Source organism: Neophocaena asiaeorientalis, unplaced genomic scaffold, assembly GCF_003031525.2.
Source record: "Neophocaena asiaeorientalis asiaeorientalis breed wild unplaced genomic scaffold, Neophocaena_asiaeorientalis_V1.1 scaffold150, whole genome shotgun sequence".
Lineage (NCBI taxonomy): Eukaryota > Metazoa > Chordata > Mammalia > Artiodactyla > Phocoenidae > Neophocaena > Neophocaena asiaeorientalis.
The window spans coordinates 5,634,060-5,653,556 of NW_020176571.1; the positions used below are offsets into that span (position 1 = coordinate 5,634,060).

General features: G+C 52.0%; 1 protein-coding gene across 1 annotated transcript in view; it reads left to right on the forward strand.

Annotated features, from left to right (window-relative positions):
* Positions 1–6: 6 nt before the first annotated feature.
* The window catches only part of CD9 (CD9 molecule), a 35,537-nt gene continuing 16,046 nt past the window's right edge, over positions 7–19,497 (forward strand). Inside the window, exon 1 of the mRNA XM_024733429.1 lies at positions 7–196. Within this exon, the coding sequence (XP_024589197.1) occupies positions 131–196 (66 nt within the window). The 5' untranslated portion in view covers positions 7–130. The remainder of the gene's footprint in view (positions 197–19,497) is intronic.

Below are 19,497 nucleotides of genomic sequence, written 5' to 3' on the forward strand. Positions count from 1 at the left end.
TTTTTAAAAGTGCAGCCCTGAGGCCAACCCGCAGCCGCCAGCACCTCGGTCCGAAGCCTGGTCCCGCCCGTCCCGGCCTCAAGCGCCCCCGTCCCACACCAGTCCGGCCCAGGCCAGTCTAGCGCGCACCATGCCGGTCAAAGGAGGCACCAAGTGCATCAAATATCTGCTGTTCGGATTTAACTTCATCTTCTGGGTGAGTGAGCGCGACTGCCGCGCGCTCCTCTCCGGGGCCACCTGTCCACCCCGGGCACCCGGTCCGCGGTCGGGGTTGCCGGTCACCGGCATCGCCTGCGCAGGGGAAGACTCCTGGCGGGAGGAGAGGGCACTGCGGCCGCCAGCTGGCTCCTCGGCGGGGGCTGAGACGGGCTGGGAGGGCGCGTTGGTCCGGGGCTGGTCCGAAGCGGGGCGGGCAGGGGGCGCGGGGCCCTAGTGAGCCGGGTGTGTGTGTGTGGGGGGGTGTTTGCTCCCACCCCGATCCCCTCCGAGTGCAGGAGGGAGAAAAGGAGCACCCCCTCTGCTGGGGACTCAAGGCCCTGCCCGAAGGGGACTGTGGCGGGCAGTGCAGCTCGTGACCCGGGTGTGGTCCCCCCGAGTGGCCGAGGCCGCGGGGAGGGGAGGATGCGGACCCTCCAAGGGACTAAGGTGGCGCCGGAGGAGCTCAGTGAAGGTCTGTTGGCACCTTTACGCCGGAGAGCAAGGGGCGCGCAGGTCGCGGGTGTCAGCGTCCCGGGCCCCGTCCCTGAATGAGCGTCGGGATCCCTCCTCCACCCCCGAGGGGGAACCTTCAGGCCCCATGCTGTCAGACTGATTCTGAGCCGGCGTGAGAAAGTCCGAGCTCCCTCGAAACTACCTGAAAGACTAGCTTGTCTTGATTTTTTTTTTTTTTTTCCCCCGAAGAGCGATAAGTATCTGAGCTGGAGAGAACTCCGGGAGAGTTGGGGAGGGGTGGGGCAGATGCCTATCGGCGCCCTCAGTAGGATGAGTCCTCTGTTTCTCCATTTCCGGGAGAGATAAGGTGCCGGCCTCACCCCCTTCCCCGCCAGCCCACCCAGCAGCCGGGCGGGGCCACAGGGAGTGGACTGTCACCTGGGGAGGACGCAGGCCAGGGAGATCCAGGTCTCCCGCTGCCGGCCACTCTCAGCCTGTCTGCAAATGGGAAGGCTAAGGCCGGCAGCAGGGAAGGGGAGTGGTCCCTCCGCACCTCTCCTTGAGGGATTAAGGGGCCACCCAAAGAAAGAGGCAAGGAATAGGGGACTTTGGTGTCGTGGTTCACGGGCCACATCCCCTGCTCACAGGTGGACAGTATTTGCCCCTTTGCAGTCAGGAAAGCATTTGGAAAGGCAGGCCCTGTGCCACTCTCGATAGAGATGTCTGTAGAAGCAGGGGCGAGCCACCAGAGGCTTCTAACAAAAATGTGCTTATTTCCTTGGAGCTGCTTCCCCATGAACCCCAGGGAAAATCTCCTGAGATTTAATCCTCTCTCTGGAGCTGACGGGGTATGAGATTGACCTGCCCTTGCAAGACTCATCACACCCAACACCTGCTCTAGTGAGGACAGGTGTGCCCTGCCCAGCCCATAGCCTGCTCTAGGGAGACCCTCCTGTGGTGGGCACCCCCTCCTCCCGGGTGTCCCTGCCAGCCAGCTAGCTGCCAGCCTTGGCTCCACCAGTCTCCAACTCCGGCTCTAAGAAAGAACGTCAAAGGCTGACTAGCCCCACCCCACCCCGCCCTTGTCCTTTAAGGAGTTTTTCTCTCCCTCCTCCCTAGCACCGTCTCTCCCCTGCCAGTCTCTTGGTTACTCCTCAGCTATCTGCCTAGGCTGTGTGAGGGTTTGGGGCGCGGGGACCCACGGACTCCCAGGGTGCCTCCATACCCCCCGCCCCATGGCACCTGCAGGAGCCTGGCGGGAGGCTCCCAGGCCACTCAGGTATCTGCTCAGCCTCTCACTGACTCCTGCCTGCCACGCCACTGTATCCAGACCTACCCCTGCCTGAGCTAGGTGCTGCTTGATGGGCTGTGTCATCTGAAACAGAAATGACTCATTCTAGGAACGGCTGGGTATAGAATTAGAAATGACTTTTGAGGTGATTCAGTCCAGCCTCTTCTTCACAGCGAGGAAGCGGGAACCAGAGAGGGGCTGACCTGCCCAGCGTCACGGGAACCCAGCCAATACCCCAACCCCTAGGTCCCTTAAGTCCTGTCCTCTTCCGTCTCCATCACAAAACCAACAAGGGGACCTGGTAACGGGTGGTGTATGGGGGTCCGCGGTAGCTTCATGTGTCTGAATCGTTTATTGTTTAGTCGTCCTGTATTCAGGTCCCTGTAGAGATGAAGCCCTCATCTCCCTCCTAGGAGGTGTTGGAATAAAGGAACACCATGATCCCCTTGTGCAGCGTGTTACTGCAAGGTCCTTTTCCAAATCTCATTGTATAGCCAGAGCAGGTAACATTCTCCCCATTTTACTGATGACAAGGAAACTAGTCCCCAGAGAGGTTCCACGACTCAGCCAGGGTCACGTGGCAGGATAGCATCAGAGGTAAGTCTGAAGGCAGGTCTGGTTGGCTCCAAGTTCAGCACGCTTTCCATCACCACCTGCTGCTGTACCCAGCTGAGTGGGAATGAAAGGAGGGTGGCAACAAGCTCTCAAAAAATAACTTTTAAGAGAAGCTACGACCTGAGGGAACTGCTTGCTTGGATTGTTATGATGTCATCACTTCCCTTTCTCTCTTGAGACCAGGAATTTATAAACTTGGTGTTTGGGACCTGATGTGGGCCTTGAAGAGCAGGAGTTGGGAGGCTAGGGGCCACCAGTACCTCATGGACAGAGGATGCTGGGGGGTGGTCCAGCAGGGATCCAGAGAGGAGAAGCCCACCTCAGCGGCAGTGGGGTGATTGGGGCGGGGGAGGGGAGCAGTGTACCTCTTCCCTGGCCCCCAGTCTCATCCCTGTGGGACCCTCAGTGACAGCAGAGCCTGCACTGCCTGCCCTCCCCAAGTAGGGCCTCTGGTGCCCGCAGCTAAGCCAGCAGTCAGGCTGTTCTTCCAGTGCCCCCAGGACCCTAACTTCCCAGCTCTGTTTCAGTTGTTTCTGGGTTTCCTTCAGACCTCTTTGCCTACCCACCCTCCAAAAAATTTCGATGCGGAAACATTTTACAATGCCAAAGGGGCAGCCTCAGCTGTACAGTGGGGAACCGGGGCTGGTCCAGGCCAGGAGCAAGGACTTCACATTCTACCCACCCCCTCACCCCTTTGTTCCCTGCCTCTCACCCCGTCTCCTCCCTCACTGATGGGAATAGCAGGGAATTTCTCTTTCCCAAGAAATGGTGTCTCGCAGGCCTAAGGCAGGCTTCACGGAAACATGGACAGAGGCCTGGACCAGAGCTCAGGGACCTGTGTTGTTAGTCCAGCTCTGCCCCCAGCTCACTTTGAGCAGGTCACTTTTGAATTCCAGACCTCAGTTTCCTCATCTGTACAACCAGTGGGTTGGAGCAAATGGTCCAGAAAGGTCCCTTCAGTAGCTCAGTCTATGAAACCAGCCCCACCCCCAGGGCCTAGAGCAAAGGACATTCCCACACAACCCAAAACAGGAGTCAGGAAATGGAAGTGTGTGGTGGGTACCCAGGCTTGACCCAGCGTGGCTTCATTTCATTCGGGGGCCTCTTGATGTCCTGGGCCTGAGTCGTGCCTCTCTTTCCTGGTAACCCCAAGTTCCCTCCACTCCCCCTGGGTGGGGTCTCTCTGTCTGGGGGGGGTTCTCTGTTTTTGGTCGCCCTCAGCCTTTTGTGGCAGTGCTGCCTAGTGGTCAGAGTGGCTCTGGGTTGGATTTGCCTGTCACCGTGTGGAGCTGGTGACTACCCCCCGGAGTTGCTGTGGGTTATAGGAGCTCATGCCCGAGATGCACTTAGCCTCCTGGATGAGAAGTAAACTTCCAGCCGTAGCTTTTGTCATCCCTGTATGGAAAGGAGGTTGAGGAGGTGGGGAGGGTGGGAGCACTGGCCTGAGGAAGTGTGGAAGTTGAAACCAGAGAGAGGTAGCCAGGTGCACACATCCCCCCTTCTTCTCATCCTGCATCACTGCCAGCCTCGTTCCTCCACACACCTCTGCGATTCCCACCTCAGGACCCTGACTCCATTTCATGTGTGGCCGCAAGTCTGACTGTGGGGCAGCCCCACTTCTGAAAATAAAACTGCGTGCGGAGAAATCCGGAATGCGGGGTCCGGGCGGGGGATGGGCGAGCGGGATGGCACTGGCAGAAGCCCCTCCCACCCAACCTGCTGCTTCACCCAGAAGCTGTTTGCCTTCAGTGCTGGACTGAGCAAGCAGCTGGGGCTCTTGCGTGAAATGGCTTCCACCTTTGGCACCCAGACAGCCCGAGCCCTGCAAGAGCCGGCTGTGTTTGCACAGAGGCTGGCAGGTTTGGGGAGGCCAGGTGTCTGCATCTGCTCAGGAAAATAAGACTTCTCCCTGCCCGGACTCCTGAGGCTTTCCCCCCACTTTGCCCCGCGATGGTTGTCAACAACAGATGGGACTCCTGATTTGGGGAATGGGGAGGATTCCTCTACACACGCGCACGCACACTCACCTGGCACCATTCCAGACCTTACCCTCTTGTGCTCAAAGGAAGCAGCTGCCGGTTCAGACCTGAGTTTGGAACTGCTTTGATAAGAAGCCCTTTGGAGCACTTACTCTGCTAAACGAGTCTTCTGCGGCTTCAGACCTCACACATCACCATTCTCACATCTTCCTTTTGTGTCAGATGCAAATCTTCACTGTTAACACACAGAGCTGTGTGTCCGTGTTCGATTTGTCTGTTTTCCTGTTCGATTCCATTTTACAAGGAGGCACGGTTTGGGGGATTGGTTGCACAGTTTGGGACTTAATAATACGCCTGGGACTTAACAAAAGCACCTTTTCTGCCAAAGAGCACAAGCCTTGACCGTCTTTCTTGGGTGTGCCTGGCTGTGAGGGTGAGGGACCCGACGTCACGGGTTACGGTGGCTTTTGTGGTCCTGTTGCCTCCTTGGTGGCTGCATGTTCTGGAGAGTCTGGGGAGAGGAGCGTGAAGAAAAAGTTTCAGGAATCTTCATGTTTTTGTGCCGCGTTCCTGCCTCCCTCCGGGGGCGGGGTCAGGGGAACTTTATTTGGAACCGCCTCAGGTCTTTTCAACCAAAGGCTTGCAGAAACCGTCTTTCCCTCTTACTTACAGAAGAGCAATGACTTCATGGTTTTGGGGTTTGACAATCTGGGGAAGAGCCTGTCGAACCCAGGTTCATCCAGAGATAATTTGCAACTGAGGGAATTAAGGAGACCAAAAGCGCTAATCTAAACGATATATATTTTTTTAATTTATGTTTTTAAAGTCTGACTGCAGATCACTTGCCTGTTTCATTCCGTGGAAAAAGTAATGCCGGTCCAGGGACATTTGCATTTTCCGTCAAGTGATGGCAGGCAGCTGTGGAAAGCAGCGTCCTGTCTCCAGATGAGATAATTTTATTTTAATTACATCCATCCAGTAATTCCTCCCCTCCACCAAAGAAATACTTAGTTCTGGATAGTTTTTTGTTTGGTTTTTTGTTTAATAAATTTATTTATTTTTTATTTACTTATTTTGGGCTGCGTTGGGTCTTCGTTGATGCGTGGGCTTTCTCTAGTTGCAGCAAGCCGGGGCTAGTCTTCATTGCGGTGGCTTCTCCTCTTGCGGAGCACAGGCTCTAGGCACACGGGCTTAAGTAGTTGTGGCACATGGGCTCCGTAGTTGTGGCTCGCAGGCTCTAGAGCGCAGGCTCAGTAGTTGTGGCACACAGGCTTAGTTGCCCCACGGCATGTGGGATCCTCCCGGACCAGAGTTCGAACCCATGTCCCCTGCATTGGCAGGAGGATTCCCAGCCACTGCGCCACCAGGGAAGTCCCTGGATAGCTTTTAAGTACTGCTTGCTGTCATCCTCGACTGGCAGGTCCGAACATTTTGGGGGAATCCCATGAAATCAATGGGACCTGCCTCCAGAAAGACACAGTCCCCAGTTTTTTTGCTTTTTTCTCCAGAGACCCATGAACCTCCCCATATCAAACACCGCATATTGGTTTCCAGGCAACCCCTGCTCTGTCCGGAATCCCACGTTTCTGCCATGAGGTGTGGGTTGCCTCACTGCTCTCCAGGACTGCACAGAGGAGCTGTGGGGACTTTGAGGAAGGCATTAGAGAGCCCCTAAGTTCCCCAAGGATCAAGGGCAGCCCTGACTGGAGCTCTGGCCTCCCCACCCATCCTTGCTCTGACTGTCAGCTTAATCCTGGCCCAAGGAGTGGCTTGGACTCGAGATTAATTCAACGAGTGTTCTGTATTCCTAGTCCTGGAGCTTGGGCGATTTGTCTTTGCTGGGAAAGAGCAGGGTCCTGTCTTTCCCACAAATGGAAACTAGAAGGCTCAGCTGGCCTTCTCTGGCCTTGCCCCTGAGGACTTTGGAAAGGGAGATGCGCCCCCCGGGGGTCTCTGGAGACGCAGACCTCTGAGTTGTGATGTACAGCCTGGCTACGTAGCAGGGAGGACGAAGCCCACTGACTTGCCTGAGAGGGGCCAGATCTGTTTGATCCCAGGGAAGATCCCTGGGCAGAGAGGTGTGTGGACTGTTGACGTGGAGAAAGTCAGTCAGTCCTTTTGCTCAATCCTCTTGCCACGCATTGTGCAAGGGAGCAGAAACGGTGTCCCTGGCTGTGTTTAGGGAAGTCACCCTCCACAGCCTACCCGCTACACTCTCAAGGTCCCAGTATCCACCTCTCTCAGACCCAGGCAGATGGGAGCCATGACTCCTACCAAGCCCCTGCCTCCAAACTGCTTAGAGGAGGCCCCTTTTCCTCCCAGTCTGAGCTGCATGTCAGTGTCCAAGGGCAGAAACAACACCACACGTGGATCGTAGGAGAAAATCCTTGACTGGGGGTTAAAAATATCATAAAGTAAATTAGACCGTTTTAGTGAATTCAAAACACATTTCTATAGCATTTTAGTTTTAATTTATCTTTAAACTTACACTGATTGAATCAGTAGCAAATGATAAGGTTGATTTATTGAATCTTTAAATGAAAGATCAGCAAAATCATACACAGTTGCGAATTCATTGCTTTTCAAGTTTGGGGTGTTGTGTGTGTTTTAATTTTATTGAGGTATAGTTGATTTACAATGTTGTGTTTAATTTCTGCTCTACAGCATGTGTGTGTTTTAATTGAAGTATGATTGACATACAACATTCCTTTAGATTCCAGTGTACAACGTAATGATTTGACATTCATACACGTTGCAAAATGATAGCCAGGGTAAGCCTACTTACCATCTGTCACCATACAAAGTTACAGAATTTTTTTTTTCTTGAGATGAGAGCAGCTTTCAAATCTGCAGAACAATATCGCTGACTATAGTTACCTTGCTGTACATCACATCCCCTTGACTTACTTATTTTATAACTGAAAATTTGTACCTCTGGATCCCCTTCCGCCCGTGTTACCCACCTCCCCAGCCTTCCTTCCCTCAGGCAACCACCAATCTGTTCTCTGTGTCTGTGGGTTTGGTTTGGTTTGGTTTGTTCATTTGTTTTGTCTTCCGGATTTCATTTAGCATAATACCCTCCAGGTCCATCCATGTTGTCACAAATGGTGTGATTTCTTTCTTTTTTTATGGCTGAATAATATTCTAGTGTATCTATGTACCATGTCTTCTTTATACATTTATCTATGGATGGACATTTAGGTTGTTTCCATGTCTTGGCTATTGTAAATAGGGCTGCAGTGAACATAGGGGTGCATGTATCTTTTCGAATTAGTGTTTTCATGTTCTTTGGATACGTAACAAGAAGTGAAATTGCTGCATCATGTGGTAGCTCTATTTTTAATCTTTTGGGAAACTGCCATACTCTTTTCCATACTGGGTACACAAATTTACATTTCCACCAAGACTGCACAAGGTTCCCTTCTCCACATCATCATCAGCACTTGTTATTTGTTGTCCTTTAGATAATAGCTATTGTGACAGGTATAACATGATATCTGATTGTGGTTTTGATTTGCATTTCCCTGATGTTTAGTGATGTTGAGCATCTTTTCATGTGCCCGTTGGCCATCTGTATGTCTTCTTTGGGAAGTTTAGTTTAAAAGATAGTTTGCTATAGACTGTTTGCGCCTCTCCAAATTCATATGTTAAATCCTAAAGTCCAATGCAGTTTTATCTGGAGTCGAGGCTGTTGGGGGTGATTAGGTCATGAGGATGGGGCCCTCATGAATGGAATTAGTGCCCTTATAAGAAGAGGCGGGACCTCTATGGTGACGCAGTGGTTAAGAATCTGCCTCCCGGGCTCCCCTGGTGGCGCAGTGGTTGAGAGTCCGCCTGCCAATGCAGGGGACACGGGTTCGTGACCCGGTCTGGGAAGATCCCACATGCCACGGAGCGGCTAGGCCCGTGAGCCATGGCCACTGAGCCTGCGCGTCCGGAGCCTGTGCTCCGCAGTGGGAGAGGCCACAACAGTGAGAGGCCCGTGTATCACTGAAAAAAAAAAAAAAAAATCCTCCTCCCAATGCAGGGGACATGGGTTCGAGCCCTGGTCCGGGAAGATCCCACATGCTGCGGAGCAACTAAGCCCATGCGCCACGACTACTGAGCCTGAGCTCTAGAGCCCATGAGCCACAACTACTGAGCCCACGTGCTGCAAGTACTGAAGCCCGCGTGTCGCAACTACTGAAGCCCGTGTGCCTAGAGTCTCTGTTCTGCAACAAAGGGAAGCCACTGCAATGAGACGCCCGTGCACCACAACGAAGAGTAGCCCCCACTGGCCGCAACCAGAGGAAGCCTGCGCACAGCAACGAAGACCCAAGAGGAGTCCTAGGCTCTCTCTCTAGACAGTCAAAAATAAATAAATTAAATAAATAAATTTATTTTTAAAAAAAAGAAGAAGAGGCCCCAGAGTTCCCGTCTCCCTTCAACCATGTGAGATTCTAGTGAGAAGATAACCCTCTATGAACCAGGAAGTGAGTCCAAACCAGATGCCAAGTCTGCTGGTGCCTTGATCTTGGACTTTTACCCTGTCCACAGTGCTTTGTTACAGCAGCCTTAATGGACTAAGACAAAGTTATTTACAAATCCGAACCAAAAACGCCTCTTCCCATCTAGATGAACAATTGCAGTGTAGCAGTTTGCATGCACCCCTCACGTCCATGCCCGCCTCTGTTGTGTGGGAAGCCACCCTCAGCAGAATGTGTCCTGCAGGGACAGGAAACTCGTCCCCCGTAAAGACTCTTCCTCCTGCTCACCCTGATGCACTATAGGCGCCTTCTTGTGATGTGGGGCCATGGATTTCAACCTGTTACTATTATGCTCAGACTTTTTTTTGTCTTTTTAGCCACACTGGGCAGCTTGCGGGATCTTAGTTCCCCAAGCAGGGACCAAACACGAAGTCCTAACCACTGGACCACCAGGGGAATCCCTATGCTCAAAAAAAAAATTTTTTTAATAAATTTATTTATTTATTTTTGGCTGTGTTGGGTCTTCGTTGCAGTACGCAGTCTTCTCATTGCAGTGGTTTCTCTTGTTGTGTGGGCTTCAGTAGTTGTGGCACTCAGACTCAGTAGTTGTGGCTCACAGGCTCTAGAGCTCAGACTCCATAGTTGCAGCATACAGGCTTCGTTGCTCCGTGGCATGTGGGATCTTCCTGGACGAGGGCTCGAACCTGTGTCCCCTGCACTGGTAGGTGGATTCTTAACCACTGTGCCACTGGGGAAGTCGTCCCTATGCTCAAACTTTTTAAAGCCTCCTTTCTACAAGCCTGGGGAAGTCATCCCACACTCTACTTTTCCCCTCTTCAATCAAATTATAGCCCTGGCTCCCCAAGACAGATAGATAACCCTTAAGAGATCAGAAAACTCATTTCAACTAGAAATTACATTCTCTTCCAGAGCTGGGGAGGAACCCTTAGAATGGGGAGCTGGTGTGATCCTCATGCCTCTCAGGGCCCCATGCCCAGGGCTATAAGACAGGCCTGCAGTGATGCCCTCTCATTCCCTTTGTCCTCTGCTGGCAGGATGGTGCTGTAAGGGGCGGGCAAAGGCTTCAGGCCATTCCTATAGGGATACAAGGACAGTGGCCAATGGGCAGCTGCAGCGGTGTCTGCACTTGCCAGGCTTACAGAGGTGGCGCAGTTGGGAGGGGAAGGGAACGTACCAGCTTACTCTGGAGAGTCTGTTTCCCGGAGCAGGGCTGTGGCCACACTCACTTCTGGCTGGCCAGCAAGAACGTGCCCAGAGCTCTCCAGCCAGAGGCCAGCAAGAGGAGTCCCAGGCTCTCTCTCTAGACTCTGTCCATCAGGCTCCCCCAGAGAGACGCCAGACTCCGATGGCACCTGCAGGCCAGGTGGCCAAGGCATGTACCTTCCTGTCGTGAGAAGATAGGCCTTCTGCTCTTACATGTGGGCTCTCTTGGGGCCTTTACGGATCGAAGACGCCACTTTTGAAATAGAATCAGCTGTGACCAGGAAGGAGAAAGGATAAAAGTGAAAAATTCTGGCCCTGAAATTAACAAAATGGATCAAAAAGACCTTTGAGCTTAGCAAAATGATTGAGAATTTGGGCTCTGCAGTCAGACTGTTCTGGGTCCAGGTTGTAACTCAGGCACCTCTTTGCCATGTGATCTCAAGATGAGCTCCTGAACTTCTGTGCCTGAAACTTCTCATCTTGAAAACAAGTTTAATATTACCTACCTGGTGGGCCTGTTGAGAAAATTAAATGATTCAAGTGAAGTGCTTCAGGTGAGGCAGGGGACACAGCAGACAGTGGAGGGCTTGCTGTTTAATCATTGAGACTAAAATGAAGAGGGGATTGTGGCAGAGGAATAGGGCAAGGGGTATCTCCCACCACTCAGGGTCACGCGAGCAAGTGGTAACAGGTTCCATGGATGGAATGAGAGCTAGCTGGTCTGTGTGGCTGAAGTGTATCAGCAAGAGTGTGTGTGTGTGTGTGTGTGTGTGTGTGTGTGTGTGTGTGTGTGTGTGTGTGTGTGTGTGTGTGTGCGCGTGCAATCACCAGGCATCTTAGTTAGGCAAACACAATGGAAAACACAGTGGTATTCTGGAATTTAAAGCAAAACAGCCCCAAAACAATCCCCCACATCAGATGATTTTGGTTGAGATCAGAATGGCTACTTTCAGCAGAAAATGCATTTATGGGCTGGCTGACGTCTGCTACACGTCTGGCCAGCAGGCAGTGGAAACTTGAAACTTCTTGTTTGGAAGGAGGTTACCTTGGGCAGAGGCCTCCCTCCCAATCCCTCAGCCCCAAGTGACTTAACACTGGCACCTTGTATTAGCTAAAACTTTTCTCCTCTTAGGCAGAATAAGGGCTCTGGTTTTCTTTTTTTGGCCACGCATCGAGACATGCAGGATCTTAGTTCCCCGACCAGGGATGGAACCTGAGCCCCCTGCATTGGAAGCGCAGAGTCCTAACCACTGGACCGCCAGGGAAGTCCCACTCAGGGCTCTGGTTTTTAAGTGATGCTGGCTCAGTCCTCAGGAGGGAGGATTTCTCAAGTCTTGAACTTGTTCAGACCAGGTCACTGCCTAATTTCCATAAAGGTGTGCTGAGAAGAAGTTTACAAGGTCTTTCATCCTCTGCCACACCCCAGAGAGGGGACCCAGCTACCTCCCTTCCACCAGGGATGAGACAGGACGTCAAGTAACCAACCTCTGCCTGGCACATGCTGTGCATGTGACGGAGGGAGAGAACTGTCAGCTGAGTCACTGCATACCTGCTGTGTGACCATGGGCAAGTTACTTGACCTCTCTGAGCCTGTTTCGTCATCTCAAGCTGGGATGATCGGAACTACCTCGAAGAGTGTAAGGCAGTCCCACCAGCATCCTCAGATTCAGAAGGGGCAGCAGGGCCTGACAGGAGGACTCTAGTCTCCCAATATTCCTCTTCTCCCTGGGAGATCTCTCACTATGTGCTTCCAGGGAATGTTCCCCTGTTAGCAAGCTGAACACAGTTGCCCAAAAGAGGCCAGCAGAGCAAGATGGTGGCACCCACAGGCTGTAGCTGTTGAGCCACCACCGCGCGTCCTCCCAGGAGGTCCACAGACAGGCTGAGCCTGTGCTCAGGAACCTGGGGAAAGTTAATTCTTTAGACTTATCCTACAATTTTTATTATTATTATTTTTTAATGTTGAATTATCTAGGCGGTGGGGTAGGTACCACAATCTTCTCGGCGTTTAGGGCACTGAATAGCAGAAGTCCGCCTCCCTGAGGTCCTGGCTTGGGAGAAGGGGGTGGTGATGGTTGGATTTTGTTTTTGTTGCTGTTGGGACCTCCCCCCCTCAAGGTGCTGCATTGTGTAAAAGAGTAACACAGAGCAGCAGGGGGCGTTATGACCCAGGGGGATTATTGGGGGAAGGAGGGGTTGAATTGTTGGAAGTGTAGATTCCTGGGGGGAGGCGGCCAGTTGGTGCCCCTCCTTAGGCCTCACTTTCCTAACGTGGGTAATGAGGGTAGTCATGCCACCTGCATACAATAATACAAGGCCATTGGGAGCAAGTACGGGATATTCAATGTCAAGTTATTATCATGGAACCTGGCTCATAGCAAGAGCTCAGCTGTCAGCTTCTACAGCTGTGGTCTAGTTAGTATTACGTAAGGAGCTACCTCTCCTTAGAATTTTTCAGAGGTTGAAGTTGTCCTAAGCACTCACATTCGTCCCCATCTTATTGCTTCAGCTCTGCGAGGCCGCATCACTGAGGGCATTGCTCAAAGCTGAAGTTTTACCACTAGGCTTCCTCTCTTTCAGAAGGTGAAACAGACGACTTATCTTTTCATCTGTCTACAAAACGCCCATTTCAGAGATTCCCCTGGTTTGGGAAAGGTGAGGGAGGGAGGGACCAGTTTGGGGCTTTGCTTGGAGTGGCCCATAAGCATACCCAGTTGACAGGGACCTCTCTTGTGGAATCTGCCCAAGAGGGGCGGCCTCAGCACCTCTCCAACGCTCGCCTTCTGCTTCCCAAAAGGGCTGGATTCCTCTTATGGAGAGCTTTTTGACACCTTGAAGCCAGGTCCCAGAGGGGACAGAGCCAAAGGCACCATTGCTTCTGTGTGGACACCTTGGGAAGCAAAGAAAGGAAGATAGAACTGGCCCTGAAGGGTTCATTTCCCCTGGGACCCTCTGAGGGTGGGCTTGAGGCCACCACCTGTCCCATGCTCACCAGAGGGAGGGGGGGAGGGGAGAGAGAGAACGGACCCAAAGGATGAGTCCGTTGTCCTTCCCTCCCTTGGCCCTGGCCTTGGCTGGCATTGATGCCCTAAATTGGACTCATCTAGCCAACAGGCAGGATAAGGTTTAGGTCAGAGCATCCTGCCAAATTCACGGTGTCCAGACCAGACTCTTGTCCCCCCACAGAAAATTTCTTGGGGGTTCCCATTCTTCCAGTTCACCAGCTGGCAGGGAGGGAGCACAGTATTGGGAAGAGTGCGGCTCTGAGCTGCTGGCTGCATGGATCTGGTTCAGAGTCAGCTCTGCCTCTTGCTGGCTGTGTCTTTTTGAGCGAGTTGCTTAACCTCTCTGTTTCACCTATAAAATAAGTGTGACGAGCGGATTAAATGAGATAGTATACTTAAATCACCTCCTGCGATGGAGGACACGAGTGAGTGCTCATGAAGAGTGACTGCTACTGTTATTATATTATTTATTTTCCTTTCCCTAGCCTCTGGAGGAGTTACTAATGGACAAAAGCCTGCCACAGTCAAATCAACAGTAACTCTAGATAAACCTACCAGGTCATTGACCATCAGCCTCTGCATGTGTTCTTTCTTCTTTTTTTAATGTTGTTTTCCTAGAATTTGGGGTGATTTGAGGAAGAGTCCAGTTCCATACACAACGGCAGCCTGTCCTGGGGAGAACGTAGGCTGCAGAAATTGGGGAAGTTTTTGCCAAGAGCGCCCTGCTGCAGGGGCTGCCTGAGTCATTTTGGCGTCTGGGGTAGGAGGGTTCACCAGGTGAGTCTGTGGCTGGAGGCACATGGAGAAGCCAAATGCAGGTTCCGACTTGAGCGTTTACTGTGACTTCCCCACTCAGTGGGTTCAAGAGGGTGTTGTCTAGCCAGTATCTGTCTTTCTTACCTCTTGCTTCCTTCCTGCTTACGTGTCCTGTATCCTCCCCCTTATCTGTCACCATTCAGCAGTCAAGGTGGTCCTCAGCCCCAGTCCCCCTCCCTGGCTTTCCAGTGCCAGCAGGAGCCCTGCACCCAGGGGAGGCTCACATCCCCGCTCCGTAGCTTCGTGCCCTTTGGCACTGGCGTTTCAAAAGCTGGTCTCTGGGTTCAGAACCCCCAGAAAGAGCTTTTCCATTCCTCCAATTGTTCAGTGTTCAAATGAAAGCCTTAGAGCAGTGGTTCTGAAACCTGAGTGGGCAGCAGAATCATCTGGGGGCGCTTGTTAAAACATAGATTGCTGGGACTTCCCTGGCAGTCCAGTGGTTAAGACTCCATGCTTCCACTGCAGTGGGCTCGGGTTTGATCCCTGGTCGGAGAACTAGGATCCCACATGCCACGCAGAGCGGCCAAAAAAAAAACAACAGCAACGACACAGATCACTGGGCCTCACCTCACTTGGGTTTCTAATCGAATAAGTCCAGGACGGGGACAACAAGTCTGCACGTCCGACAAGTTCCCAGCTGATGCTGCTGCCACTACAGCTGGTCTGGGGACCACGTGTTGAGAACCACTGGCCTGGAAAAAAATCTCCCAGTGGCCTTTGAGGATACAGGCTTCTGTAGATGTGCAGCTCAGGAGAAGCCCCAAGGGGATGAGGTGGCCCCCAAAATGATCATCCTCACGGGGAAGGTGGGGGACAGTTGTTGTTCAGGACTGTGATCTCTGGGGCTTTGCTGTTCATCTCTAATAAAACTAACGTTAGTAATATGCCCTGGTTGGCATCTTTCAGTTCTGCCATGAACGAACAGTTTACTTTTTTTTTTAATATTTATTTAATTTTGTTTATTTGGTTGCGGCAGGTAGGCTCCTTAGTTGTGCCTCGCAGGGTCCTTAGTTGCGGTTTGCCGGCTCCTTAGTTGCGGCACGTGGGCTCCTTAGTTGTGGCAGGCAGGTCCTTAGTTGCTGCAGGCGGGCTCCTTAGTTGTGGCATGCATGGGGGTTGTAGTTCCCTGACCATGGATCGAACCCCCCCCCCCTCGGCCCCCTGCATTGGGAGCACGGAGTCTTAACCACTGCGCCACCAGGGAAGTCCCTAACAGTTTACTTGTGATCCTTAAGGAAAGCAAGTCATGGCAGTTTTTTCCTGATGAGCGTGGAGTTTGGTTTTAGCTGTTGTTATCCTGTGCGGCGGGCCTGGAGAGGGCAGGACTCCAAGACCTCTGCTCCTGCCCAAGTGCTTCATCCTTCCAGAGACAGCAGCTCCGGGGAGGAGGGTGCCGGGAGAGGGTGAGAGAGGCGTTGGGGAGCCGGCTCCTGTTTGCTCTTGCCAGCAGTGCCTGGCCCGGGCTCCTGACAGTGAATCAGCCCATCAGGCTTGGCCCTCTGTGCTGAGCCAGGGTTGCCATGGAGATGGGTGAGGCTGGAGCCCACAGGTCTAGGTGGCCCGACTTGTTTCTAAAGGCCATGTGAACACAGAGGCCCTTATCTGCACTCTCGAGGCTCCATCAGGCGTGAGTGGTGAGGCAGCTTACATCCTCAGGGTTCAGCCTCTGTGACTTCCTGGGTGGCCAGGGGCAGCTAAGCTGAGGTCTCCCAAGCCCAGTATGTTAACAAAAAAATCCAGGGCTGATACGGATCTTACCGAAGGAAGGAAGTAAAGAGGTCAAATCCCCTCCCTCTCTGTGATCTGCTCCTTCAGTAACTGCTTCCTGCAGCGTGAATTCGCTCACGGAAGCAGCCTGGGATCCCAGGAAGGACAGAGGCCTCCACTCTCGGCCAGCCGTGTCCCTTACCCTCCCCGCCCCACTTCTCTCCCCGCATCCCGGCTGGTCCTAGCGGAGCTCTGGAGGCATCTCCTCCAGCACACCGCACTCACACAGACCCACAGAAGACAGACCCCCACTGTCCTCAATCGCCCTGTGCCCACCCAGCCGCCTCCTCAGATCAGAGGAGGACACACAGCTGAGGCCGCCAGGAGCCGTGAATATCCCCACTTTTGTCTTCGTGTCGTTCGCAAGGTTTACTTATTATCATTGTCATCATTATATTCCCCACAGAATCTGGCTGTCTCTAGCACTCACGGTCGTCAGAGTGTTTTACACGTTAATCTTCCCCTTCAACCTCCTGGGTCAAAGGCAGGAAAGTATCAAACTCTTTTTTTACAGGTGGGAACTCTGAGGTTCAGAGAAGCTACGGAGAGTGCTTAGTGCCACACAGCTCCCAGGCAGCAGCGCTGGAAGTAGCCCCAGAGGCCCCGCCACTGTCCACACATGCAGCTATTCTCAGCAGAGATGTGCGTTCTCCTGGGAGCGCTCGCGTGCCCCGGGATGGAGTGGCGGCGGATACGTGTTTAGAACTCTGCCAGGTGATTCTCACATCACCCCGTGGCTGGCTCCGGTGTGCAAATGACAGAGCTAGGGCCCCCTGTTTCTTGCCCACTGTTCTGTCATGCCACCTGTCCCTTACTAAAATGTCTGCTGCATCCCTTTGACCAAAGTCACCAAATAGCCAAGGCTTCACAGAAGGACGATGGGACATAGGAAAGAAAGCACTGCCTTCTCCCCCGACCCCCTCCTGTCACCACCGCCCACCTCTAGCCGCTTCCAAAGTGACAGATGGGACCACTGCCGTCTGAGGTCAGCCTCAAAGGAAACTGCATGTGGAGAATGATCTGCCCTGCACTTCCTGGGCCAAGACAGCTGGATGGAGAAAGTGTCCATGAGTATTTTGTCCTTTTAAAAAATGTGTGACCCGTCAGGTCATATTACAGAAGACAGAGGGGACCGAGAGGAAAGAGGCCCAAGCCAAGACCACCCAATGTGTTTGCCTTGGGAAGATTTTTCTTTGAAGTGGGGTTTCCCCCACGGGGAGACATGGTTCCTTCCACCTGAGGGATGGGATGCAAGGCGACACATACACGCACACAGACAGACAGACACACACACACACACACACACACACACACACACTGAAACCTCTGCGGTCAGCCGGTTGCCCTTTTCCTCTGTGTCACCTCGTCACCTCCCACCTTTCTGCACGCTTGCTTCAGGCGTTTCGGGTGGTACGGCATTCCTCTGGGCTCCAGCTGGAATTGGCTTTGCAAACTCAGCAGGGGGTCCAGAGAAGCCAGGTGCCCCTAAGCAACACTGCACTTAGGATTTGTTTTCAATTCGCCCCTTGGAATTGGAGACCTTTCCTTTAACTCGGGGTGTGTGTTGTAGTGTAAGATTTCTAGGCCTGTGCCTATGCGTCTGGTGTGACTCACTGAAATACCCATCTCTGCGTGGGAGGGAGCCTTGTTCGTGTTGTGCATTCAGCCAGGGGAGAGGAGAGGACAGGACGGGAAGCTGGGCCCGCCTGGGGTGGGGCTGGGCTTTCACGCCTCCTGAAGCTGGCATCCACCCCAGGTGACCGGATTACCTGTGTGCTCCTCAAGGATTGGAGGGTCTATCCAAGTACTCACAATGTGGAATCCATACCCTCCAGGTTTTATGAATGGTTTCAGAGTGTCTGTGAACTCTAGAAGTTGTATGGAAAATTATAGCGATGCTTTTTGGACTTTTTCTGAGACTTTCACCCAATTCTGAAACATCTGTCATCCAGAAAAACTTCAAAATCATAAATTCACAGATATTCTAGAGTGATGAATTCAACACCTATCACCAGACATCTAAAACGTCACATATATATTTTTTTTTTTTAATATTTATTTATTTGGCTTCGTGGGGTCTTAGTTGCGGCACGCAGGATCTTCGTTGCGGCATGGGGATCTTTACTTGCGGCCTGTGGGACCTAGTGCCCTACCAGGGATCAAACCCAGGCCCCCGGGCATTGGAAGCACAGAGTCTTAGCCACTGGACCACCAGGGGAGTCCGGTCACATATATTTTAGAGTGAAAGAATTAAACACCCATCACCACTTGAATATTGCTATTAAAAGTATAATGATATCCAAAGCTATGTATGTTAAAGGTTTACTTTATTTAATTATATCTAGTCATCTTTAATCAAGTATTATTAAATAAAAAATGAATGCATTTAAAAAAAAAAGGATTGGAGTGTCTAACTGGACTTCGGTGGGCGGTGAGCACAGCAGGGCATGGACTTTTTATAAACCCTCATTTTCCAAAAGACTTGATGTGGACGTGCCCCTGAATCTCACTGTGACATTCATCACATACCCTCATGGCTCTTTCTCAGTATTTATTCTGGGCAAGTAGTTGTTCTTTGTAGTTTCTGACCCTTGTTGGGAGATGTTGGAAGATGGGTCTGGATGACAAGCCGGTGGGAAAGGAGGCTTGTCCAAGGTGAGAGGACCCAGGAGAGGAAATTCTGATGGGCTTCAGAGCTTCTCTTTCACTGAAGTCATCCTTCACTTATTGAATAATGATTTACTAATGACTGTTTGGTCCCAAGTATGGATGGGGTGCAGGGGAGCTACTGAAATGACCAAGAATTCATCCTGCCCTCCAGGAGAATGTAAACAGGAAGGGAGGGAGCGAGGATGCTGGGGAGGACCCCTGCGGAGTGGGGCTCACATTTCCTGGGGAGGAAGCTGAGGACTTCTTGGTGGGGAAGCAGCTGGCCTAGGTGGTCTGGACAGCCTTCCAGGAGGAGGGGCTCCCTCCAGCTGAGGCGGGATTTACGAGACTTATTTGGGAAACTTTGAGGGATTCCATCTAAGGAGCAGGGGAGAAGGAAGCAGGGTTCAATGTTGTTACTGCTTAGAGATCCAGAAGTGCAAGGATGGAGTAGAAGCCTTAACACTCGGTGACAGCCCAAGCCGTCTGAGCCTTTCAGAGGAATGGCCACTGTCCTACATGAAGGGCAGGGGGCCCCACGGGGACTCCTTACTGAGTGAGGACTTGGAGGTGGTTTAGCTACAGGCTCGGGGTTTAAAGCGTAGAGCAGCCAGGAGGAGCAGTGCAGTTGGAGGAGGAGACGGTTTGTTTTCTGGGTTTTTTTTAGGATAGACAGACCTGCCCATGTGTGTTGGCAGAAGTCAGTCAGAAAGAGAAAAACAAATATCGTATATTAACGCATATATTTGGAGCCTAGAAAAATGGTACAGATGAACCGGTTTACAGGGCAGCAATAGAGACACAGATGTAGAGAACAAACATATGGCCACCAAGGGGGGAAAGTGGCGGGGTGGTGGGATGAATTGGGAGATTGGGATTGACATATATACACTAATATGTATAAAACAGATAACTAATAAGAGCCTGCTGTATAAAATAAATTAAATTTTTTTAAAAAAGTGAAGCAGAGGCAGGAAAGAGGTGGATTAATGGAGCAGGTTCTTTTTTTTTTTTTTTTTTTTTTTTTTTTTTTT